Consider the following 24946-nt stretch of genomic DNA (forward strand, 5'->3'; position numbering starts at 1 on the left):
ACCACCAGGCTCAGTGCCCCCTTCACTGGCTGAGCTGCCCCTCTCCAGAGGGCTCTGTGAGGGCTCATCTGCTCACATGGCTCCGGAGGGTTTGGATTTACCAGCCACTATTTGCTAAGGAAATAGTTACAGAGTCAGTGACACTCTGCAACCTGAACTGTGGTTTCCTTCCGTTATTTTCTGGGGAGTGCTGATAACACTTGATGAGTGTGGAGAAGGACAGGCTCAGAGGAGCACCTCTCCCCCATGGAGACAAGAGGGAAGTGGTAGCAATGGGGATCCTGCAGCCCCTCCGTGCAGTGTTACAGCACCTGGATCACCACATGCCTCCCTAAGAGCAGAAATCTCATATCCTTGCCAGTTCTGATGTTTTGTGTCTCCAGCTTCTCTTTTTCTAGGGACCCCATTTTAAGATCTAGTCTATGTATTTTCTTTGCTAGTTGTCAGGGATCAATTTGTTGGCTCCCACCATACCTCTAAGCAGAGCCCCAGATCCAAAGGCCTCCAATAAACATTAATTTAACTACAATTTAAGTAAAATACATTTCAAAATGCATGATGCCCCAAGGTCCCTCTGCCACTCTTAAATCACAGCAGAACTGCAGTTTACATGTGCCTGGAGACAGGGTTCACAATCACATTTCAGTCATGCTCCATTAAATGCTTTCCTGATAAGGATCCTTCAACCAACCCTACATATCTTTCTTGCTTTTAGCAACTCTAGAAACTCTGGGGCATTTGAATTGTGCTGCTGTTATGTTTCCCACTAACACAAGGAAGACTGAATCCTGTCACTAGCAAGATGTCCTTGGCACTAGGTGACTCAACAGAATAGAAAGTCAGTGAATAATTCAGTGCTGGTCTTGACCCTGTCCTGTGCCAGGGACAATGCCTGGATCCTCTTCTGTCCCAGCTGGGACAGGGTGGCTGCTCCCACCCCTCAGCACCACACCCCACCCCACCCCACCCCACCACACACTGTATTGCCTTTGTGTCCTACCTTCCTAATCTCAGGAGCTGGGCAGACGTCGGAGACCAGGGGGGGCTCCGTGTGCAGCCTGCAGCTGGAGCTGCTCTCGCTCCAGAGACAGCGGTGCCCCACGTCCTCCCTCCCCAGGCACTGGGAGCAGTCGGCACTGCCGGTCCCACAGTTGTACACCTCCACTGAGACACCAGAGACAACAGAAAATGTGAGCTCCGGGCCTGCGGCTTTCACAACTTTGCTTAGCCTGAGGCAGTCAAACCCCCACCCCCGCTCCCCCCCCCCCCCCCCCCCCATCGGTTACATTAATCCCAGCAACATCCGAAATCCAGCAGACGAGCAGAGCACTTGGCTGCCATCCTGCAGATTTCCCAGAAGGCCTCGGTGCTTGTTCTCACTGCAACATAATTTAGCGCTTTCTTTTCCTTTTTATTCCCCTTGAAAAACAAACAACACCCAAACTCGAATCTTTTTGTCAATTCATGCTACACATTTCCAACTCTCAGCATCCACACGGGAAGCTCCTTGGCAAAGCTGGCTCCTTCCTGCCAGCAAAGCAATCACATTGCTTCCACACTGACAAAAATGGAGTGATTTGTACTCTGTACAGTGTTTACAGTTCCCTTCCCTCCCCCTGTGACCATGGGCCCCTTTCATTGACTTCTCCCTTCAGATCTGCTCAGCTCAGCTTCCACATCTTTTTCCTACACCGCCTTCACCTCTCCATTAGCTGGTGCCCCGGGTTACGTTTCCTCTCTAGCCTAAAGACTTCTGCCACTGGAGTGTGGGTATCCACTGAGATAACAGCCAGAAATGCTCAGGAAGTGTGGCTTTCACACCCTTTTCCCCAGAGGAGACCTTGCAGGAGAACATAAAACACAGAAACAGTCACATTTGGCACTTCTGCTCACAGGAGCATCTCAAGGCACTTTGTGAACAACTAACGAGTCCCTCAGCGTCAACACTCTGCCGTGCTGTGCTAACAAAACTTCACCAGCACCAACATCCTGCCTGTGCCATGCTAACGTAACATCACCAGTGCCAAGGGGCTCTCCTATTCTCCGCAAAAAAAAGCTTAGTCCACCATGTCTGCAGTCCCCTCAGGGAGTTACACTGGGTGGTTTTCCACCCAATAGCAGAGCTTGTATTCCTTCAGTGGACTATCAAAACAATAAAAGCTAATAAATACTGAAATAATAAACACCAATATCAGCTATTTCATTAAAGACGCTACAAACGATGCCCACATTTATAACTGGCCTGTCAGATCTCTGGCCCTGATGCAAGGCAGCCTCTCTATCGTGACTCACACCAGCCTGAATAAGGCAAGGAGCCAGAGCAGCCTAAGGGTCCCACAGGAACTCCAAATATGCTGGTCAATTCAGACAGATGAAAACACGGGGTGTGTAAGCGAGCTCCTTCTTCGTGCAGGAAAAGGGGGAATTCCACCATGCTCTTTCTGCTGTGGTTCCTGCTCCCAGCACCACCCACATAGAGAACTGAGTCTCCTGCATATCCAAAACCCCAATCTCCCACCCCAGTCCTCAGGATTACTGCTGTATTATGGACACTATCTTCTTTCTGCAGGGAAGCCACGCGTCATGCCCGCCCATGTTAGTATTTCCAGGTATTTTCACTTTGCAAGACATCCTCCTTCATACACAGGGATTTACCACAGGGAAACCTTTTTATCCTGGTCAGTGGGTGTTGGTGCTCATATCTCTCTCCCTGTCACAGCCATTCTCCAAAGGAAGCCTCCCTTCAGGCTCTCCTGCTCCTCTGCACGTCGGGTAAATCAGCCCCTTCTGCCACAACTGCTGACACTGTCGAGAGGTGAAAGAGCCTGGGAATCCTGCCTCCTGGGAATCCTGCCTCCTGGGAATCCTGCCTCCTGGGAATCCTGCGTCCTGGGAATACTGCCTCCTGGGAATACTGCCTCCTGGGAATACTGCTTCCTGGGAATACTGCCTCCTGGGAATACTGCCACCTGGGAATACTGCCACCTGGGAATACCGCCTCCAAGCAGAGCCCACGGCAAGGGGTACTGCCAAGCCTCTGGCTATGCAGTGAGCCTGGCTGCTTGACCCATCCACTGGGCTCATCCTGCCTGGGCACCTCGTATGAGCACACTGAGTCTGACTGCCTGCCTGCCTCAGCCTGCTTGTGCAGCAAGGGCTTTTTTGCAAATCCGAACATTCCTCCCAGAGAGCAGGCCAGGGATGGAATGTGTTTGGAGATTTTATTGTTTCTCAACACAGAAGGCAAAAAGAAGACTCAATTTTCACAGCATGTGGAACCTTGATGCCACACTTCTGTGAGAGCTAAGGGAAGAGCCCCGCCCCAACTCTTTTCTCCTCTGGGAGGAATTCCTCCCTGGCCCTGGGGGCACCCTACATCCCTGCTGTGACCAAGAGCTGCCTTGCACTCACAGATGGGGCTTGACCTTCCCTGGTTGTAACCAGGATGTCGTAGGTGCCCGTCAGGGCTCTGGGCTCACATTCACAGGGAGCAACTCTGGGTAAGTTTGCTTTTTGCACGTGCCTGAGAGAAGGAACTGAGCTGTGCCCGGCAGAGCCATGGTCTCTACCCTTTACCCATAAACTCTGCCTGGGTTTGAGAGTCATTCAAGCCAACCAGATAAGAGAAGCATAAACATATTTTCAACTCAGACCTGTCATCATCTCCGGACTGTCAATAAATCTGTCTGGTCTGTCCTTCAGCTGGAGGTTCACTGGGAAGTGATGGCTTTTTTCTGATGTGTGGAGCTGCACACAAAAAACAAGTGAAAACTTAGGAAATTTAGTAAAATAGAAGGTCCCATACCCACACTACATGGATGAACCTTCCTTGTGAGGCTTCTCTGACCACTGCTTCCCCAGACACAAAGGTCTCATCTTTAGCAGAAGGAGCAGGATGGCTGTTTTGTTTTAATCATTTTGCTGAGGTCCCAGCGAAGGGCACTGGGACACAGCACACGCCACAGTGAGAGCAGAACCCTGGCTTGCTGCTATTTTTAGCAGAAACGGACAGGAAAATGAACAGCCTGGCCTGTCTGCGCATTCTCAGTGCTGGGCTGCAATACAGGTGACGTGATGGGAAAGTGCTCCTCTCCAGCTTCCACTTGCAATATTCCCACTGGTGGAAGCCCAAATGTTTGCTGTCTTTTGGAGGTGCAGTCTGCCCTCCGACAACCACACACAGTTCTCTAGTGAGCAGTACAGCATTTTCTGAGGCCAATTCCTCATTCAAAATAAAAGCTACAGAAATAGCAACCCTGAAAGGTGGCCAAATTTTTTGCCTGAACTGAACTCTTCCCATTTAGAAAGGTAAACAAGCAGCTCCTTCCCAAGCCCCAGGGGAGCAGAGGTCAAAGCCACTGCAGATCCCCATGGAGCTGGGAACGTAACACCCGTAATGCAGGAGTGCCCTGCCAGCATTGGTGCACACAGAGAGCCTCTTGCTGGAGGGGGTGAACCCAGGAGGGAGGTAAGAAGGCAAGCGGTGTCCCTCTGCTGAGTTGGAGGCTGGCAGTGAGACCCTCCCTGCCCTTGGACCTGGCCCTCACCATGGGGGAAGCAGGGCTGGCAGCCTCACCCCCCAACTCACCAGCACATGAACACACTCCACAGCAGAGGAGTTCACCCACCGGGCTTCAAATGTCCTGTCTGTCCCAAAATGGCACTCCAGAGCTGTCTCCTGGGAGAGGGAAGATAAGGGCAGAACAGCTGCAGCAAATGTTTTGTGCAGTTCTCCACCTGTCAGCTGATGAGGCAGGCATTGCATCCCACCTTTGTTCTGCTGTTGGTACCTGAACTGTGTCCAAGTCAAACAGGAGATCAGAACCCAACACAAAACGTGTGGACCAGGAGCTTTACCTGGCCCAGGGCACACAGAGAGACCAGGAGCTGTGCCTGGCTGGGCTCCTGAAACCCTGACAGCAGGATACTGGGGTTCCTCGTGGCTGGGGGTCTTTGGAGCTCATGCTGCAGTGCAGATCAAGAGCCACCACTGTCCCAAGCCACCTTGTAAACCAGCCCGTCATTTGGGCTCAAAGTCACCTTCCTCCTCCTCCCAACAACTACACAGAGCAAATCTCTAATTCAAATGAAGACCCAGCCAGAAGCATGTTTCAAAGACAGATTTCTGCGCTGTTTTCCTGATAACACAAGAATGATATCCTGCCCCAAGTGACTGCTGTGCCCCCATCCTGCAGGAAAAAATCCTGTCTCCAAGAAGGTTGATGCTCCATCACTACTGAGGTCTAACTACCCTTTGAAACTGGTAGATCTGATAAAAGACATGAAAGGAGGCACCAGACTCCAGGCAGGGAGCTGCTGGCTCAGCGAACACACGGGCAGAATCTCTCTCAGTGCATTGCCTGCACCCAGGCAGCTCTGGCTCTGGCTCTGCATCTGCAGGCTGCCCATACCCCTGGACTCTTGCCCCTGCCAGGGAGTGCCTATGTTGCAGAAAAGCCACATGTCTCCGAAGCTCCCAGCTCCAGCAGCACTCATGAGCTCCTGTGGAGATGGAAGGAGAAGGAATCCCAGCTGGCATTCCAGGACAGGGAGCAGAAGGAAGCCAGAGTGCCAGAGCCCCTCCAGCTGCCGAGGTGCTGTGGTCCCTTTCCTGCTGACTCCATTTCCTATGGGTTCCATGCAGTATTGCTTCCTCCTCAGCCACCTCCAGCATGCAGAGAGGAAAAAGGATTTCTGGCCCCATTTTGCTGACTGTGGAAGGCACATCCTCCTTCCCAGAGGCTGGAGCTGTGCAGGAAAAGACCACCCCATCTTGGTGGGAGGGTCCGCTCTGCCCCCGCACCAAGGGCAGGAGGTGTGGTGGGAGCAGTGTCTCCACAGCCCTCAGTACCCTGGCACCCCAGAACAGCTCCACCACTACTTCCAAAACTCTTCTCCCCTGCAGAACAAGAAGTTGCCTGGCTGCCCAGCGTGCTGGAATCATCTGCAGAGGCACAGCAAACCCAGCCCCATGGGCCCTGCTGAACTGACCCAAAATGACTCAGCGCAGCTTTCTACAAATGCTTACTCAAGCATTTTCCCAGTACCCAGCCTCTCTGCCCCAAATTCCTCTGGTTCCTTCTGGTGTGCAGTGTGTCTCAGAAGGCACCATTCAATATCCACTCCCCCTTTTCACCCTGTTACAATTTGCATGTCAGAAAATTTCAGAGAAAGGACTTTTTCATACCAAACGGGCTCCGCACTGACGACCCAAAGTTAAGTTAAACCATGCTTCTGTGCTGTACTCAACCTTGTGGCTCCACCAGCACAGGCTCCCAGTGCCCAGCTCAGGGCTGTGTCCTTTACTCCTCAGTGTGGGCGCTGGGAAAGCGTGACACTGGCACGCTCAGCAGTGAGGCAAACACCCACGAGGGAACCGGCAGTTTTATTTCTCCCAAACACCCGAACCTTCCCAGTCCCTCTAGGAACATTTTTACCTTAGAGAAAGTCGCATTGGCGAGTGAGATCGTGATGTCCCGAGATACTCCTGTGGGCATTGGCTCCAAAGGGGCAGGTACAATTCGAGGACAGTCAATTTTCTTCTGTTAGGTACAAAAACAAGGAAAAAAGAGGTTAGCCGGGTGCGTGCTGAGCATCCTCAGTGACAAGACAAGAGGACACATCAGGGCCCTTGGTAAGACTCATTTCACTGGGAACCAGGTACTGCCAGGTGCACAGCGACTGCATATCCACGCCTCAGCTGCGGCTCCAGCAGTGACAGGGTTGGAGTGACACTGAAGGGAGCCACTGCCACCTCCAACAGCAGATCTGCCAGTGTGACCCTCTCCCGCCTGCTAGAAGCCAGGTTCCATTCACTCCATCAGCACTCCTGCCAGCCCCCACGGAGAGTCTGTGTTCCAGGGCCTCCATCCTGCACGGCGGCACCACAGGGCACAGGGGTCTCATGTGTGTGTGGAGGGAGGGTACAGTGAGCCACAGGGGATCCAGTGAGGGGCCTGCACTAGTATGGTAGCTGCAATTAAAGGTTTAAATAAAGCTGAAAAATTATTTTAAAAGGACATCTGTCCCTCTAGTTTTCTTCTCATTTTAAACTGATGTCTCAGACACTGGAGCTGACTCAGAATTCCAGCCCGTATGACAAGCCCGTCCTGTTCTCTCATGAGATGTAAATCACAGTGCAAAGCTACAGCAAAAATGAAGCCAGCTTCTCTGTGGCCCCAGGGTACATCCAGAGTAATGCCTGTGACAGTGGAGCCATTGGGGTAAAAGACAACAAAACACTTGGTCCATTATGCAGAATCATTTGCAGCAGGCAAAGTTTCCTCTCGCATTAAAGGTTAGCCCACTGTGGCTCCGCTGATGCCAGTGCTGCTGCTGCTCCAAGGAGAGGCCAAGCCTGCACTCCCAGCACCAGGATGCCTGTCCAGACACATCCCTGGGGCCGGACACATCCCTTGGACCAGACACGCTGTGAGTGGGAAGTTTCTCTCCTGCCCTCCCCAGACCTACCTAGGGGTCAGGGAACTACCTGGAAGTGCCTGTTTGTCTGTGGAGAACATGCTTTACTTCTGTCAGGACACTCATCTAACCAAGTACAGTTGGTGCCATCTAAACAAGGAGATTAAATAACAGAGATGCACATGATAAGGGAAGCAAAACACCAAAACAAAGCACAGGGGAGAGATTTCAGTCCCAAGCTTCTTCCAGGGGAATCAAAAGAGTTAAAATAAAACCAGCAGGGCTACAAGAAAATTCATGCAAAACCTCCTATGGCCTGGTGTGTCCTTGCATGTCACTGGAGCTGGTACAGCTTCCCAAGAGAAATACACTTTAGAGGACTGATTAACTTGTTGTCTTGCAGCTCCTTCTCCTGCTGTTCACCAGCAACCAGAAACAAAGCTTCCAGCTGACTATATCCTTCGTGTCTGGATCAGGGCAAAGGGGCTGAATGTTTAAGATGCTGTGGATGGAACTGCTCTGATGCTGCTTTCCCAGTGGAGCTGCGCTCAGGTGCAGTCGTGCCAGCAATGTTTGTTTACTGAAAGCTCCGACTACATGAAGAGGCACCGTGTTTCCCAGGCTACAGAACACCTCATCCTGCAGCTGCTCACACAGATCAGCAGAGAGAAAACAGAAACATGCCCAACCAGGTGAGCATCCAGCCCAAATGTACCTCTGGAGTAGGAGATCTGAGACAATAAAGTCAGTCCTCTGCTGATCTAGGACTAACCCAGGGCAGTCCCCAGCCAGCCCCACAGCCCTGATGTCATCTGATGCCACTGCTGGAACTGACACCCCCAAGCCCCTGCCCCGAGCAGCAGTGCCAGTGCCTGGTAGCACATGCAGCATGAGAACCCACAGGCTCAGTAGCCTGGCACGTGCCAGACCTGCAGCACAGCTCCCTGTGCTCTAGCACAGGGCAGACACCCCACAGGAACAACTGTCGGGATGGTTTTCAAGTGCCCAGCACCTGTCCAGAGAGCCAAACACCAGGTACTGGAACCTGGAAAGTGGACAAAGCAGAATGTGCTTCCCCAAAACACCTGGGTATGCACAGGGAGGCACAGCTGATCCTGACACGCCACCCAGCACAGACTTTTCCATTCCCATTTCCCAGAGATTTACACTAGACACGATCGTGTGGAGCTGCAATGTGGTGGCTCCAGCTCCATCCCCATCCCCATTACCTGCACTCACAGCCACCCACCTCCCCTACCACTGGAGGGGAGTGGATGCCACAGCCGGCCAGGGGTCAGCCCAGGGCTGAAGGTGGGACATCTGACACGGGGCCCAACTCCTCCCAGTGACAAGCATGGGGAACACTAGAAGAGCTGAGCCAAGAGCAGAGCACCAGTGCTAAAGGGATATTCAATTTACGGTGTAAAAGCTTGGCTTGGATCTACAGCAGATTGATTGCTAAAAAGCCAATTTTATTTAAATTACCTTCAATTTAAATTTCAGAAGCAGGGACACACTGACTCTTGGTTATTAAAGCTACAATTTGGAAAGGGGAGATTTTCTCCTACAGACAAGCACCACCAGTGGTGCTCCAGCACATTATTAACATACAGCAACCACAAGTCAGAGCCTAGGGAATGGTGGAGTATGGCTGCATTTCTCATACTGAAACCCAGGCGGCCCAAGATGTGGAAAAGCAGCAGCATTGCTCCAGATATGAGAGGTGATGGAGAGCCAAGGGACAGAGCCCACTGAGGGCACCAGGACAGCTGAATGCTTTAGCCAGGCTGCCAGCCTCCTCCCACACACACCTCAGCACGGCACAGCACGGCGTGATGCAGCTGCAGCTTTACCTGCCTGCACACACCCCTCTCCTGGACACCAGCTGAGAAGGGTGCCCCAACTCCAGCCGGGCACAACCTGTGGCCAGCAAGTGGCGGCCGCTGCTGGAGGAGGCTGAGAGCCTGAGCAACTGTTTAATGGGCCTCACCTTCATCTGCAGCGCGTTGTCACACTGCGAGTGGTTGGAGACACAGGTGTAGGTGGAGGGGCACCAGTGACACTTCCACCTGGCCGACAGGCAGCTGGTGCACCTGGAATGGCAAAGGTATGGTGAGAAAAGCAGAGTTTAAGCTGTTCAGAGGAGCCACACCTAGACCCTACAACCCATCTGTAACAGCCCTGCTGTTACACTCCTGAGAGGTGGATGAATTTTGGAAAGTGGCACCAGAGTCCCCCTCCAGCCCATCCTGCTGATGGGGGTATGTGGCTGCTCCTGCCCAGGGCTGGAAGGGGCAAGAGAGAATGTCCCTCCCTTCCCCAGCACCTCACAGATGCTTCCAAGGATTTCTGGGGAGGCTGGTTCTGCTGCTGAAGGGTTAACAGACCAAGCTTTATAGAAAAATATTATTCATGTTTAAAAGAAACCCAACATGTCCAGATGGCTTGAGACAGCATGAGGACCCTCCTCTGTAAATCCCTGGTATTGTATCCCCCACGATCCTGCCAAATCCTGCCCAGGCCCCAGCCACCCACTGGCAGGGGCTGTGCTCTCCCATTAACCCTCGTCCAGCTGTGTGCTGGCACCTCCCACCTCCAAACCACCCCACCTGCCTCCATCGCCCCGGTGCCACCTGTGCCCTGCCTGTGGGGGCCCCGCTGCCCGCACACCGGGGTCACTTACGCTCTCTTTGGGTGAATGTTTCCAGTCCTTTTGCAATCATAGATGGTGAAATTGGCCTGGATAATGTTTTTGCTGTTGACCCGGAGAGCAGTTTCAACAATCACATGGTCTGAGAGAATCAAGCCAAAGAATATTGGGTTGCAAGAGCCCCTCGCTCACGCTCACGACAAGACAGTAGACAAGACAGACCCTTGGGAAAACAAGGGCTAAATCTGATTTGTTTTCCCTAGGGCTTCCTCTGAGCTGCATTTCAGAGCTTGGACCAGCCATTCTTCGTCCTCTGACTTTCAGCCCTTCCCTCCTAAATCAGTGCTTTACACTACCCTCACAGAAAAGAACATTGTGGCTTTCAGCACAAAATTTCAGCATGTTGTGCAAGTGTTAATTAGCAGAGTTAATAATTGTCTTCACGTACAGTTGGTGCTAAATTATATTTTTAAAAAATGTGGTAATTTAAACATGTTAGTTATCATGTTTTAAAACCCTGCTCACTTTCCCCATGACAACAAACACTCAGAGGAGAGTGGAAATCCCTTTTTTGGCTGCTCAAGATGCCATACTACCTCCCCTCCCCCCAAAATTGCTGAATTTTTTTTTCTTTGCAATTTTGCCATATAAGCACCAAGGAGAAGAGACAATGCCTCTTTCAGAATATGGACAATAAATCAGTGCATTGGATTCCAGAAATTCATTTGGACACTGCCATAACCAACAATACAGAGCAGCTAATGATCTCCCATTCTTTGGATAGCTGGGGAGAAAAACAACGCAGCTTTACAAATGGGCCTAGGAAAAGTGGGATTTTCAAAAGGACTGTCTAATTCTCTCTCTACTGAAGTCAGCCATCTTCAATAGCGCATTCACTCCAGGCTCGAAGGATGAAAATTTAATAAGCACTCAAGTCTGGAATGAAGCACTGAACTTCTCTGAAGGCGCTATGACAGGGGCCGACTCCATTGCTAAGTGGCTGATCTCAGATGGGGTCAGCTCAGCCATCAGCTCGGCCTCCTTCAGCTTCATCCACGGGCGCTCGCCCCTCCGCAGGCAGCTCCATGGAGCCTTGGGACGGGCATCCCGTCCAAAACCAGGGGACACTGCAAAGCTCCATCTGGCTCAGGGACTAAGAGTTCCTGAGCTCTTTTAGGCACCCACTTGCTCTTTTTCCAGAGCTTCTCCTGAAAGGCAGCATGTGTTGCAGAGGGAAATTAAACAGAGTAATTGAAAATATCAATATAAGGAGCAACATTATTTGCCCAAAGCTGAAACATTTTTGGCTTAGTATTTACTAAATCTAAAGCAAAAACTCAAATCACATAAAAGTAAGTCCATTAACTGGCATTTAAATTCTGATGTTTAAAACAAAAATTGATAGATTTGAAATACTGTCACTTTGTGGAAAGATGGTGGAACTCCTACGCTTCAGAGTCATATGCCCTGTAAAAGAGAAGCAGCTTTGGGCTTTTCTTCCCTGTATGCATTATCTGCATATACAAATGGAAAAAGAAATGAAGTCTATTAAAAATTATGTCCACAAAAGTGGTTAGAAGGAACCCAGCTTATTTGCCTCTGCATACCTTGGTCATCAGGAAATGCTGGATATTTCTCACGTGGAAGCAAACTGCAATAAATAAATTGGTTTACATAATCTCCAGCAACTCTGGCTACCGTGTGGATGTTGTTTCCGTAGTCACATGAAATATTTGTTCCATTCAGGTTCGGGATAGTTCCATTTATTTGTATTATCAGGGCCTATATTAGACAAAAAAATCAGTTATTACGTCAGAAAATTACAGTTAGAATTTTTCAACATTTTAGAAGCTTTTCAGAGGTAGACAACTCCAAAACAAACCCACAGACAGGGTCTGTCTTTAAACAAAAAATATTTTGATGAAAACATTAAAAATACAATTAAAATAGTTAAAAAAAGCAACAATACAAAACCAGAAAATGAGTTGACTCAGCCATCTGCAGCTGATCATCTGTGTTTGAAATTCTGCTACCCTCCCCTGTGTGTTTGGTGCAGCAGCTCTAGGTTCTGTTTGCCTACAAGCATCCAGCCAGCTCCAGGGTGCAGGAGGTCACCCCCAGCCCTCTGAGAGCCTTGGCCTGACACAGCAGCTCATCCCCCCCCCAGAGCATCCCCCCGACCCACGTGTGAGCCCTGCGGAGCTGTGCTCTCTGCTGGAAGAGCATGGAGAGTTACCTGCCCTGAGAGCAGGTAATGGCTCTACAGACACGGCAGGTGATTGATTTATTATTGGCATCAAACGCACCGGGTTCTCTTTGTCAATATTGATCTCGGGCTCCAGGATGGTCATGGAGGGGCACTGCTGCACTCCTTCACTCGCACTCGCCCAGAAGTTGGCCCCTGTGGAGTTGGTGCATTCATGCTGCAAAGAACACCTGCAATGGACAGGGGAACAGCTCATGGTTGATGAGTTTTAAAATAGGTGATAAAATTGTTGAATTCCTTGTGAGAGAAGATTCTGAGAAAATCCTGTGTCTGCATCTTTTTCCTCCATCCATGCAGCTAAGCCTCGGTGTTTTCTGCTGTATTTAAAGTGTCTGGTTGCCACGATAAGAGCACACACTCCCGCAGCACCAGTGGAGCACCGGAACTGAGGGAGGCAGGAGAAGGCCAGGCTTAATCCAAACTGAGGAAGAGGAGGTGACATTCTGTCCAACATCTTCAGTTTGCAAACGTGGAATCTAATTTTGAATATCCCTTTCTGAGTGTGATTGTCTTCTACTCCTAGATGAGAACTGCAAGGGCAAAAGCTGGTCTTTCACAGGGTGTGGGCTCTCGCAGTCCCATGGTTGGATGCTGGCAAGACATTCTCTGCACTGGCAGCTGCCTGCAGCGTGACAATGCAGCTACAGTGAAGTCCTGGCTCTGAAGAGCATCCCAACCCTTTGGGTCAGATGTAATTGTTTTTAACAGCACGTATTTCATAAGGAATGGACAAAGACTTATGGCAAGTGTGACTGCAAGGAAATACAAAAGACACCAGAAATTCTTGCCCGGGCTTGAGGGCCAAAGGACACGCTGAAGTGCACCAGGACACGCCCGGTCCTACCTGGTCTCCATCGTGCACCACCCGCAGTAGGCGTCAGCGGCGGCCAGGCAGTCTGTGCACGTCGAGTACTGGCTGCAGGCAGCCACCTTCACCCGCGTCATCTGCACGACAACAGCACGACTGCTTCCAAATGTTTCACAGCACCACAGGAACACCCGCCCAACTGGGACGTGCCAGTACGGCCACGCGCAGCTGGGGACGAGACAGCAGTGCCTTGGGCTGCGACACCCCTCAGCCTGCAGCACATTCACTGACAGCAGTGGCAGCAGACCCTGGCACCACTTGGAGGCGGGTGCTGTGCCACGGCCATCCACTGAGGGGCCAGCCCGGGCAGCCACCTGCTGCCCACTGGGGACCTCCAGAGCCTGTCCCAGGGCAGGGAGGACACCTAAGGGTTCGCGTGCCCCACAGTGTGTGCAACTGGCTGGGCTGGGCTGGGCTGGGCTGGGCTGGGCTGGGCTGGGCTGAGCTGGGCTGAGCTGAGCTGGGCTGAGCTGGGCTGAACTGGGCTGAACTGGGCTGCCCCTTTCCAGCCAGCGCCATGGCAGGAGCCATGGGATGGCCAGGCTACGGAGAGTGACACTGCACCTTTCAGAGGTGTCAGATGCAGGTGGCTTCACAGCTTGTTCCTCCCTGTGAAAAGCTCTCATCCAGACCTGCAGAAAGCTCCTTTCCAGGTAGAGCCCAGCACTCCCTGGCTATTTATGCAACAATCAGAAAGCAGCACCACTCTAGAAACCTTGATTTGTAAAGAAATCAAAGTACCTCTGGGAACTCGCTTGGCAGGAGCAGTTGGAGAGAAAGCATGTGTTGGTTTCTGCTTTCTCCTCCTTTGATCTCTGAACATTCATGAAGGAAACCTGAGTGGTTTGGTACAGCAGAGACCAAAAATGTGAGGTGTCAAGAGCTCTGAGGTCCCACCAGGCAAGCACACCGTGGACCCTTGAGCTCCTTGGCCAGACCCCTACTTCACCCACGGCACCTTGCTGCTCCCTGGCCCTGTGGGGCTCAGCAACCCCATCCCAACCCTGTCAAGTCCTGTGGAGCTTTTCAGGATGCTAATTCCACCCAAAAAATTAACTCGTTTGATTTACTGGAAAAGAAGCAGTCAGAGGAGGCACCACCAGCACCACACTGGGTTTATGATCAGCCTGAGCAGGGAGCACAGCCCAGCTTGGGGCGTCCTGGGAGGGGTTTCTGAAATGATAATGACCACTCTGCACAGAATTAGGGCTTGGAAAATACGAATACAACATGTCACATTTGTGGCTATGCATCTGTTTTGACAGATTAAAATGTAATTCAGGACAAACCACCAGCGCCTAGAGCGCTCAGCTCTCATCTTCCTACTCTGTTCACTTGATGGACATGAGGTCGTCTGTCTGTACCTGCTGCGGCTTCTCCAGGTCTCTGCGGAGCACTCCTGCAGAGGGCTGAGCAGAAACCACCCCAGGGAACACTTCTGACAGACAGACTTTTTGTCTGCAGGATCTCCTGAAAACCTCCCTAAAGACCACGTACTCTCATCTTGGGGTTTCTGTACAGGAACAACATCTGCTTATTTCTGCACTCCTGTCAGTGCAATTGCTTTCAGTATCTTTTACTCTCCTGTCTATCTGGCCACCACAAACACCTCACAAGCCAGGCTGCATGGTCTGACCACCCCACACAGGAGAATGGACAGGCACAGGTACCTCCCCAGAAACCCCTTTGACATCCCAGCCAAAGTTCTGAACTTCTTGTCTCTGCCCATTAATATTAAAGCAAATCTTACTGTCCCGCCTTGCTCCCAGCTCAGTGCTAAATCAAGCACGTGATGTGCTCAAAGCACTGTTTCGTTGAGGACTGAAAATCTCACCTGGTAGGAGGTCATCAGGTAGAGATAGGTGGGATCAGAAGGGTCAAACTGCATGATGGGGTGGACAGGCTCTCCATAAGCCACTGAAATGGATCTCCTGCTAATAACCTTCATGGTAGTGTCCAGGTTAATCTGTAGGGAGAAGAAGTCACTAAGACACTCACTGAGACCATTTTTCAAACACTGGGGAGAAGATTATTTCTCCTTGGTATAAACAAGAATCAAAGTGGTATCCAGCAGTGCCCCACGTTGTCAAGCACTGTAAATATCTGCACACTTTGCAGGCTGCACACACAGAGCTTTCCTGGAAAGCCAGCTCTGTGCCACTGGGCAGGCACACCCTGGCCCAGAAAGCCCCAGCCCTGCTCATTGACGCAGGAACTTCACTGCCTGTAGACCCTCTGTTTGAGTGGCTGCCTGGAAAGCTCCTGGACTGAGGTTCTACCCCTGCATGGCTGCATCCAGCACCCACAGCAGCATTCCTAAGCTGTATCCAGCAGCCACAGCAGTGTTCCTTGAGTTACCTTAATGCAAGTGGCACCAGCCTTCAGCCCTCATCACATACATATGCACATTTCTGTAGAGAGAACAGTGAGTTTTGAAAGCCTAATGAAAACAGCGAAAATCAGCAACAGGGCTGTACAGCATGGCATCCCCTGCTCCCTGCATATATGAAAAATAAGTGTTGTCACACCCAGCCAAAATAAGCTTCTATCCCTGCTGACTCCAGAAGACCACGGCAGCTGCCACGAGAGTACTGAGTCCTACCTTGCCTCATGAATTGCCAGCTGAAGTGCTGGCAGTGATGGAGAAGGCTGCACAGCATCAGCCTGCCTTTCAGATCTCTGAATGTCTTGGCATTTGACTTGAAAACTCAGTAAATTAAATGTGGCATTGCTGAGAGGAAATAACAATGGGGCTACACAATTTCTCGTGACAGTCACTTTTCAGTTTAAAACAGAAAGGGAGTGAGGAAAATTCCTGCCTCCCTACTAGCAAGGGAAGGCAATAATCATAAGGATCAAGTATGCCTCTCCTCTCTAAAGTCTGGATTAATTAATTAACATAGGTTAATTAATTCGTACACTAGAGCAGCACTGACATGCCCCAGTAAGACAGCACAGGTTCAAAGCAGGGGTTTCTCTCTGCTAAGAACCATATGCAAGCACTGCAAGCTATGCAGAAAAAGCACGGAACTGCCATTGTGCCCATTTTAAAAGCTGGCTAGCCAGAGGCTAAATGATTCCCTGGGATCAGCCAAGATGCCCACGAACCAAGCCCTGACACCCTCCACTGCAACCATCCTCTCACCCTTCCTGCTGAGATGTGCTCCACACGTGGCTGTTTCCAGATGCCTGTCCCTGTGTCCCTCTGCCTCCTGGGCACATTCACCCTACACCCTCTCTATGCAGGCACTTTCCCTGGTTCCCGGGGGCTGCAGACCCTGCAGGAGAGGCCCCGCAGCAGCACGGAGGGGCAGCGACCACCAGTCCTCCTGGTGCAGCAGGCTGGGGCAGGCTGGAGGACATGAGCTACCCTGGTGCTGGTGGGAGCAGAGTGCATGGAGTCCTGGGTAACCCCACCACAGGAGTGTGTCTTTCTGTGGCCTTCCGGACCTGAACATGTGGGGACTCACCAGGACAGACCCTCCTGCCCACCGCTGCCCTCTAGGACACTGCACCCTGGCACAGCTTGCCCTGGCCACGCTGCCCAAGCGCTGCTGTCCCTCTCATGACTCCTGAACGTGCACTGGCCCTCACCAAATGCCTGTCTGCAGTGCAGAATCAGATTAATCTCCCATACATGCCCCTGGCAGCCCTAATTGCTGCTGGCAGGAGCTGGGTGAACACTATTTCTGCCCCTCTGCTGTCTTTTCTCAGGCAGCAAATCTGAATGATAACTCACACAAAGTATCTTGTGTCCCGTGCCAAAGAGCAAGGAGCCCCGAAGGTAAAAGGGCTTCTGGTTATGCAGCTGTGTTGTAGAATTAGATTACAGCTATCTGAGCAAATTATCCCAGCAAAGGGTAGCCAGGAGCCTCTCCCTAATGGAGGCTCCACAGATAAGGCTGCTCTCTCCAAGATGATAATGGAGCAGAGCTGTTAATGCCGTGTGAACAGGCTGCACTGCGTGTGGTATGTGCCCTCCAGCCCACTGCGCCCAGCTTGGTGCCAGCTCCCTCCTACCCGCCCAAATTACCTGCCCCTTTGGGCAAAAATCAAAGCAGGGAGTTCCTTTGTGATTGTTCCCACACTTCTGCCAGGAGCATTTGGATGCAAGGAGAGAGACTGGATCAGTTTTCTTCCCTCCAAGCATTTTGATCCAATATCCCACATTATGCACCACTCACTCCAGGCTGAGAAAAAACAGGTATCAGCTGTCTCTGCTCCAGGGCTTTTCTCCTTCTCCTTCTCCTCTATGGACTTTTGATGCTGGGAGTACACCAAACTGCTGTGGCTGCCTGGAATCAGAAATTTCTTTGGCAAACTCCAAGTGCTAAAGTTACTGAGAGCTTGGCCTTGCACTTCGAGTCTGGAGCTGGGGCATTGCATCACCCTGCATCACCTCCAGCACATTGTTTAGAACAGACTCCACCAGGGGTTCACACCTGCTTTGGACTCAACTGTGAGGAAGCATCTCTTGGTGATTCCCCTGTCTACACGGAGTCTTCAAAAGCCAGCAGCTCAGAGGGAGAATTTATTAGAAGAGCTGTTAATAATTAAATGCTGCACAATAGCACTCCCAGCACAGGGTTCATCAAGAACATCCTGCTCACATGGCAGCCCTGAGCAGTAATTAACAGCCACCAGCCACCAGGCAGTGTGTGTATCACCGTCCAGGTTGCAGCAGTACCCAAAGACTTCTTCACTGCCTGATGGAAGCAGGTGCTCAGACCAAGTCAACAACAGATGTTGTCCTCTGGGCAGACCAAAGGTCCTGGAACGGGAGGCCCCGACACCCGCCCTGTCCCCCAGCCCTGCTGCCCCATGCTGGTGCTGCCAGGCCCCACTTGCCTTCAGGAGTCCTCCACTGGCGGTGCCCAGGAACACAACAGTGTAGTTGTTGACGCTGGCCACTGCCACCGCAGTCAGGCCACTGTAGGTGAAGATGGGGGTGGCTGTGACGGGGTTCACGATGGCCAGCGGGTGCTGGAGGTGTGCTGCTCCACAGTCCAGCTGCTCTGGCTGCAGCTGTGGAGAGACACAACTATCACTGGGCTGCACAAACGTCAGTGGGTTCCCCCACCACCCCCCTCGGGCACAGCAGGATCAGACTGCTGAGAGCCCTGCTCTGCCCTGCTAAAGCCCCTCACTGCTGAGTCAGAGAAAAGTAAAAAGCAAGTGGCCCTGGCAGATGAGCTGCCTGCAAGGGCTGGCACGTGGAGCACGAGATCAGTGTCGGTACTCCCGTGTCGATTCACTGTCAGGTGCCAAGGGACAAAGGCAGAGGACAGTGGTTAAGGACTTGCCAGTGAGCCGTGTCTGTGAGCAGGCATTTGGCTTGTTTGGCCCAAAGCAAGACAACAGACTTGACTCTTCTATGCCAAATTAATTAGTGAAATTGCTGCATGGCAGTAGCATTTGCAAGCAAGACTTAACGCCTTATATTCCTTCTACCCTGCCGAGACACACCCAAGATTTATGACCCCTCTCACCCCAAATCCTCTGAGATTCTCATGTAATTTCTGCTCAGACAACTTGGATGGATTCAACAACAGCTGAACATCACAACAGTCTCACTGCCAACAATTCACCTGCAGCAGGTGCAGTTGGAGCTGTTCAAATGACAGGCACATTTCAAGGGTCATTACCACATCACCTACGGTGTCATCCCAGGTTTAGCCCAAGGAAGGCTGTGCCCGTGCTGTAACCCTCCCTGTGGCAGGCAGAGGTGGCAGGGCTGGCATTCTGGCAGCAGCAGGTATCCACAGGCCACCTGTGCCCAACCCAGGCCCCAACCGTGGGAAGGACCGGTACAAAACTCCAGCAAGAGACACCTGGCGGGGTGCAACTCACACCCCAAGGATGAAGCACGTTTATGCCTTTCTGAACCCAACCATAACATGGATAGCCTGGCCACAGAAACTGTCAGGAGTGTGAATTTAAGCAGAACAAATGCAGAGATTTGAGGCTGTATCTGTCAGGGAACTGGACCGCATGCCTCTCCCAGGCAGAAGGTGACCACCAGCCTGTCCAGAACAGTCCCTTCCCACTGGGCTGCACCACGGCCTTGATGCTAATTCCCTTGTTATTGTTACTCTTTCATTGATGGAACCAGGCTAAAGCTTCAGCTCTCTCCCCTTTCCAGATAGTTCAGAAGATTAAGCAAATCTTTAGGCTTTGCAGCAAGAGCATGAGACCGGTCAGGATCTCCCCTCCTCTGCCTGCACCCCGCTTTGGGGTGCACCTCCTGCCTCATGCCCATCTGCCCCCCAGCCAGCACCATGTATCTTGGGTTGGTGCAATACATTCCAGGGCAGAAGTGGGAAAGAAACATGCTAAATTCCAAAATGTACACAAAGCAATGGTGCTGTGCCTGCAGGAGTGAGGGACAGTGTCCCCACACTGGAGGAAGGGAAGAAACCTCCAGTAGAACCCCGCAGGAACTGGTGACCTCTCTGCCGTGGCCACAGCCCCCCCAGGGGTCAGCTGGCATGAGGACCACAGGCCATGGCACTGCCCACTTCTCCTCTTTGCATGGGAGAGGACAGCAGCAAACCCCACTGGGAGTGGTGGGTGTCAGGCAGCCCTTGGGGTGTTGTAGCAGCCAGTCAGCAAACAGCACAGGCTACCTGGGCACCCGGAGCCGTAACATCCCACAGCATCCTCTGCACAACAGCACACACCTCTGACTGCAGGGATTGTGCTGCTGCAGACACATCCAGGGCTCACGTCCCTGCTGCTGCACCGGCACAGCCATACTGCAGCCAGTGACAGGCTGGGTCCTCTTCAAAAAACCACCCTGACCTTGGTCTCCTGTGCCTCAGCAGACACCAGACCCTGTGGCCACCATTGGCTGCATCAGACACGGAGTAACAAAGACTGAAGTGAAAAACTTCCTCTGTTCAGACAACTGCCAAGCAGGAGGCAGCATGTTCACAGCTGCACTCCATTCATAGGGGACCAAGACAAAAGGAACAAGTTTATGGATGCAATGCTAAATGCATTTTGCAGTTTTATCACACCTCATTCTATTAAAAAATAAAATCACAGCCCAAATTCTTAAGTGTGTATATTTGCCCCGTCACTGGGTGACACTTTTTTATACCATATAGAGAACACAGCAAGCCATTCATGCTTCTGATTTAATGGTTCCTTCCCTTCACAACCAGATCTTTAGAAATGCACTTGGGTTTATTTATTTGTCTTGGGGATCATTAACTCTAGCCCCTCTTCATCGGTCTTTATCAATATTCACCATCTGAAGCTCACAAAGCTCCTTCCTACTGGGAAACTGAGGCACAGAGGCACCTCCGGCCAGCTGGGACCCCAAGGGACACTCAGCACCTCCTCTCCACAGAGGAGACAGGAGCCAGGAGCAGCACTGCTGCCTGCCAGTCTGCTGGACACAGCCCTTTCTTCTCGCAGGTGGCCAAACTCACGGGAAGTCCCTTATCTGCAGCGCCTGCCTGCCTACAAATCACACATTTCAGAGCTCATATCAGCACAAAGTGTTTTCCACAGTAAACAGGATGTAACTATTCTAACCCAGGCCAAGCTTTATTTTGGTTGCACACATCCTTCCTCTGAAACACCTTTCTTCAAATGACATCAGTTCTTCCAAGGGATGGACGGGCAGGAGGAGACATATGGTATTTCCCTCTGCCGTGTCCCAGGGAGGGATGACATGCTGTGCTGCTGCTGCCTGTACCCCACAGCACCAAGGGGACAGTTTAACCCCCACATGTTACAGGAAACAGGATACGGCCAAGTCACATCCTTCTGCAGGCATCAGGCAGTCACCGCAGCTGGGGAATTGCACTGGATGTTTGGGATAGAAGGTTTTCTCCAGGCAGAATGGGTTAAATCCTGCTCCATCTTAAATCAAGCTGCCCTTCCCTGATGTGGGGAAAGCACAAATATTAAGTTTTCTTCCAAAACCAATCTCTTCCTATAATTTGCATTTTAAAACACCTTGTGGGCATTTACTTACTGCCTCTATTTTTCTGTGATATGCTCTGGGTCCTCAGTACCTCACAGAAATATGGACTGAGTCTAGATCTGAAACCTTCTGCACCCAAAACGTTTGACTCTGCCACTCTGATGCTGATGATGAGCCTCCTCAGGCACAAGTCAGGGACAGCCACAGCCAACCCTGGCTGAGCAGCACCACTGTTACCCCGCACACTGTGAGGAGGGGTACACCCTGCTGTGCCCCTACATGCTGTGACAAGGGAGGGGACACGCTGCTGTGCCCCCACACACTGTGATGAGGGAGGAGTACACACTGCTGTCACCCTGCACACTGAGATAGGTGGTATTTCTGCAAAATTTCACAAGTGATGCAAATTAATTCAAATCAAGGGGCCACAGCTAAGAGGATGGTTAGTCAGATTAACCCATGAGTGCAATTGCAGAAACAAAGTGGGACAGAGATAAAAGATCTCCAGCCACATCAGAGCTCAAGAGTTTAGTTGTCTTCATGGTGCAAGTTCATTTCTTTATCCCAGGCCTAAAAGAAGCAGAAAAGGCGATTTCCCAGAATTTCCATTACAGCTCCCCAGCCCCGGGCATGCAGGATGTCCCTTCGGGAAGGAAGTCTGCTGGAAACAGAAGGAGGAAGAGGAGTGGTGAGGCAGCACTCAGGAAAACCATGAAATGCGCTGATTTCTGCATCCTGTGTTTGTGACCTTAAAAATAGTTCTCAAGCAAAGCTGGAGCTAATTTGTGACTCAGAAGCTGCAGTGCAAGGAAAGCCCTGAGCCCCTGCCCTCCACGAGGCCGTGCTGGCTGTGCGGCTCTGGAGCTCTGCAGCGAGGGGAAGGGGAGCCCGGCCCCTTTCAGATGTCATATCAGAGGGGATTAAAGTGTTGGCTTCCAGCATGCCTGGAGTCCTGGGAAAATGACACAGTCGGCATCCGATAATCCGCTCCAAACTTGTTGATTTGTGGGACTTACCCATCATCTTCATAGGCTCAAAATTTGGCAGCTGCTCCCACACAACTGACATTTTCAGGCCATTAAAGGCTGTGATAAAAGGGCTCTAGTTTTATCTCTTGCCTTCCTTAACATAAACCATTAGGCTTTTATTAACATTTAGGTATGACTCAGGGAAATCTCTGACTGCAGAGAGAATATTCAGAATAATTCAGATACTGTCTGAAGAGAACAGCAGGACATGGACTCGCCCTGAACAGTAGGGAGAGGCTGAAAACCATTGGGGAAATATTGCACAGGAGAACAGACAAAGCCAGAGATGCCAAGCCAGCCCAGCTGCATTACGCAAACGGAGAGTACAAGCCCTGCTCTGTGTCGGACAGAGCCCAGACCAGCTGTGCTCCCCCAGCAAACCCCATATTCCCCCGGAACCTTCCCGTCCCCCAGCAGTTTGTACACACAATCACGCATTTATCTGCTGGAGTGTCGCAGCCAGACCTGTCAAAAACAAGCTTCTTGGGATGCCTGGAGCAGAATTTCATCCTCAGAAGAGGACTCCACTGTTGAGGCAGTTGACATGTAAGCAGTCTCCAATTGCAGTGCTGCTGCAAGGGCAGACATCAACACAGAGCTCCTCAGATTTCCCATCATATTTTTTAGGCAACAGGAGGCAAATGAGTGTGCACTTGTAGCCAGTAGAGGCACTCAGGCTGAGAACCTCCAACAAAGTGAATCTGGACAAATTTTTCTCCAGAATTACCAACACTAAGCAATCGGGACCCCCACAGCACATAGGATGTTCTTAAAAAGAAAAAAAAAGAAGGCTTAATATGAGACTTGCATCCTGGTTTCAGTTTGCTTAGACCACAAGTTCCTCAAGCAAGGAAGAAGCAGTTGTGCTGTGTTTTGCTCATTTGCACAGTACCAGCACTGGCCCAGGGTATTCTGCAAGCCACCAGTGTGACACCAGTCCCAACACCCCTCCATGTTCTCCCAGCAGTCACCCAGACCACGTCCTTGCAGGGAACCATTGCTCTTATAGAACTCATTCTTCCCTCTCTCTTCTCTTGACTCCAATCTTTTCTTTCCTGACAGCTCCTAAATTTCACTCTCCGCAGCCTCGCGTGGGACCAAAGGCTGGAGGAAGGCAGGGTACAGCAAGCACAGGAAGGCAGAACACAGCTGAGTTGGGCCAAACCACTGCAACTCGGCGGCAGCAGCCACACTCACCTCTGCTGTGGCCACAGACCTCAAACCACCAGAGGTGAGAGGCTTTCAATGCCTTAAGAGGCTCTCAGCACCCCAGATTATCTCAGAGGGGGAAACCCAAGCTCTGACTGCTGCTCCTGGAACAGCAGCCCCGAGCAGACAGCACGTACAGCTGCTGCCTGCCAGAACTCACCTCAGAGAGAGGCCACAGAGACTGGGACAGGATCGGGGCACCGATGGGCTGCAGGCACAGCCAGTCAGTCTGCTATGGTGAAGCCAAAGCCTGGCAACGGCTTGAACAACCATGGGGTCCCTGCAGCCATCCAACCACCTGCTGCCATGTCACCTCAGGTGTGGGAGGGAAGGACAGGAGGATCTATGGCAGAAGCCTTCCTTGGGGAGTATGTATGGGCTCCAAGGAGCCTCCAGAGGCTCCAGCCTCAGCTCCAGCAGTGGCACGGAAGCTCGATGCCTGAAGCTGACAGTGTGATTCCCCTCTCAGTCTCTTCTGCCCCCTCCTCCAGCCACAACTGGCCCAGCTTGTGGCCACCATCACCCAAACCCATGATGCTGACCCCAAGTGGAAAAGAAAGCTGAGCGCAAAGAGGACAGGAGACTGGTAGGACCTGCTCTGCACAACCCCCCTAAAAATACCTTCCCCCAACTCCAGTAGTCCCAGCATGGGTCCCCTTTCCTCACTCCACACAAGTCGGGGGTCTGGCACCTGCCAATGCCTCCCCCAGCAGGGCACTGAAGCAGCACGTGCAACAGCACGGGGAACTGCTTAAAGTGGAGAAACATGAAAAACATAGCAGTCTTTTAACTAAAATTGCACATCCTTCATGCCGCCAGGAAGACTGGTCAAGCTTATTATGTTAGCCTTCATCCTGCATTAAATACAATACTTCAGATTATACAATCAAATCCCTCAGGAATAGGCAGGCAGAGGGATTAACAAACAACAGGCTCCAAAGGGGTTGTCACAGTCAGAACAGCACGCGTTTGAGCAGTAAGAGCTTGCATGTTCTTTAAATTCACCCTCATTGGAAACTCTGCTCCTCTTCCCACTCCCCAGGGACAAGGGGCTGAGCTGATCAGCTGAGCATGCCTCATCTCAAGGACACCCATTCCTGCTCAGGAGCCCAACAAACTCCTCCCCCTTAGAAACTGCTCAGAGTAAGACGCTTGGTTTATTCAGGCTGTACTTTCTTAGCTGCTCTTTCCCAGGGAGAGCCCCCCCTCCACCACTCAAGCTGTGTTTCTCATTTACGTTGAGCTTTGGCTTCAGCAACCAACCTCAGACTATTCAAACTCCTTCCCACAGGGAGGAGTCCCTGCTGAACTGTAAGTTTGGCTCCTCGATCTTTGGGCGTTATTATTTTATTATTGCTAGTACTAACACTTAGCACTTCACATGCTCAAAGTGCTCTGAAGGCGTATCTGTGTGAGTCTGGGCTGAAAAAAGCATCCATTAAAGTAACAACTTACCTAACACAACTGGTCTTTTGCACATGTCAGTTCAAATCTGTTTCATTTAGCAATGGTTTATAGTAAATGTTTTCCTGTATTTTCCTCATTAGTTTGCTGAATCAATTAAGCCCTG

The 24946-nt window shown here is 51.4% G+C and overlaps 1 protein-coding gene across 1 annotated transcript in view; it reads right to left on the reverse strand.

Annotated features, from left to right (window-relative positions):
• PLXND1 (plexin D1) overlaps nt 1-24946 on the reverse strand; it is a 71460-nt gene that overhangs the window by 36190 nt on the left and 10324 nt on the right. The window contains 11 exon segments of the mRNA XM_027640268.1: nt 1001-1164; nt 3654-3747; nt 4589-4678; nt 6438-6542; nt 9410-9512; nt 10103-10211; nt 11677-11851; nt 12376-12505; nt 13180-13280; nt 15038-15169; nt 18052-18228. Coding sequence (XP_027496069.1) covers nt 1001-1164; nt 3654-3747; nt 4589-4678; nt 6438-6542; nt 9410-9512; nt 10103-10211; nt 11677-11851; nt 12376-12505; nt 13180-13280; nt 15038-15169; nt 18052-18228 — 1380 coding nt within the window.

Source organism: Corapipo altera, unplaced genomic scaffold, assembly GCF_003945725.1.
Source record: "Corapipo altera isolate COAL_440 unplaced genomic scaffold, ASM394572v1 55, whole genome shotgun sequence".
NCBI classification, from domain to species: Eukaryota; Metazoa; Chordata; class Aves; order Passeriformes; family Pipridae; genus Corapipo; species Corapipo altera.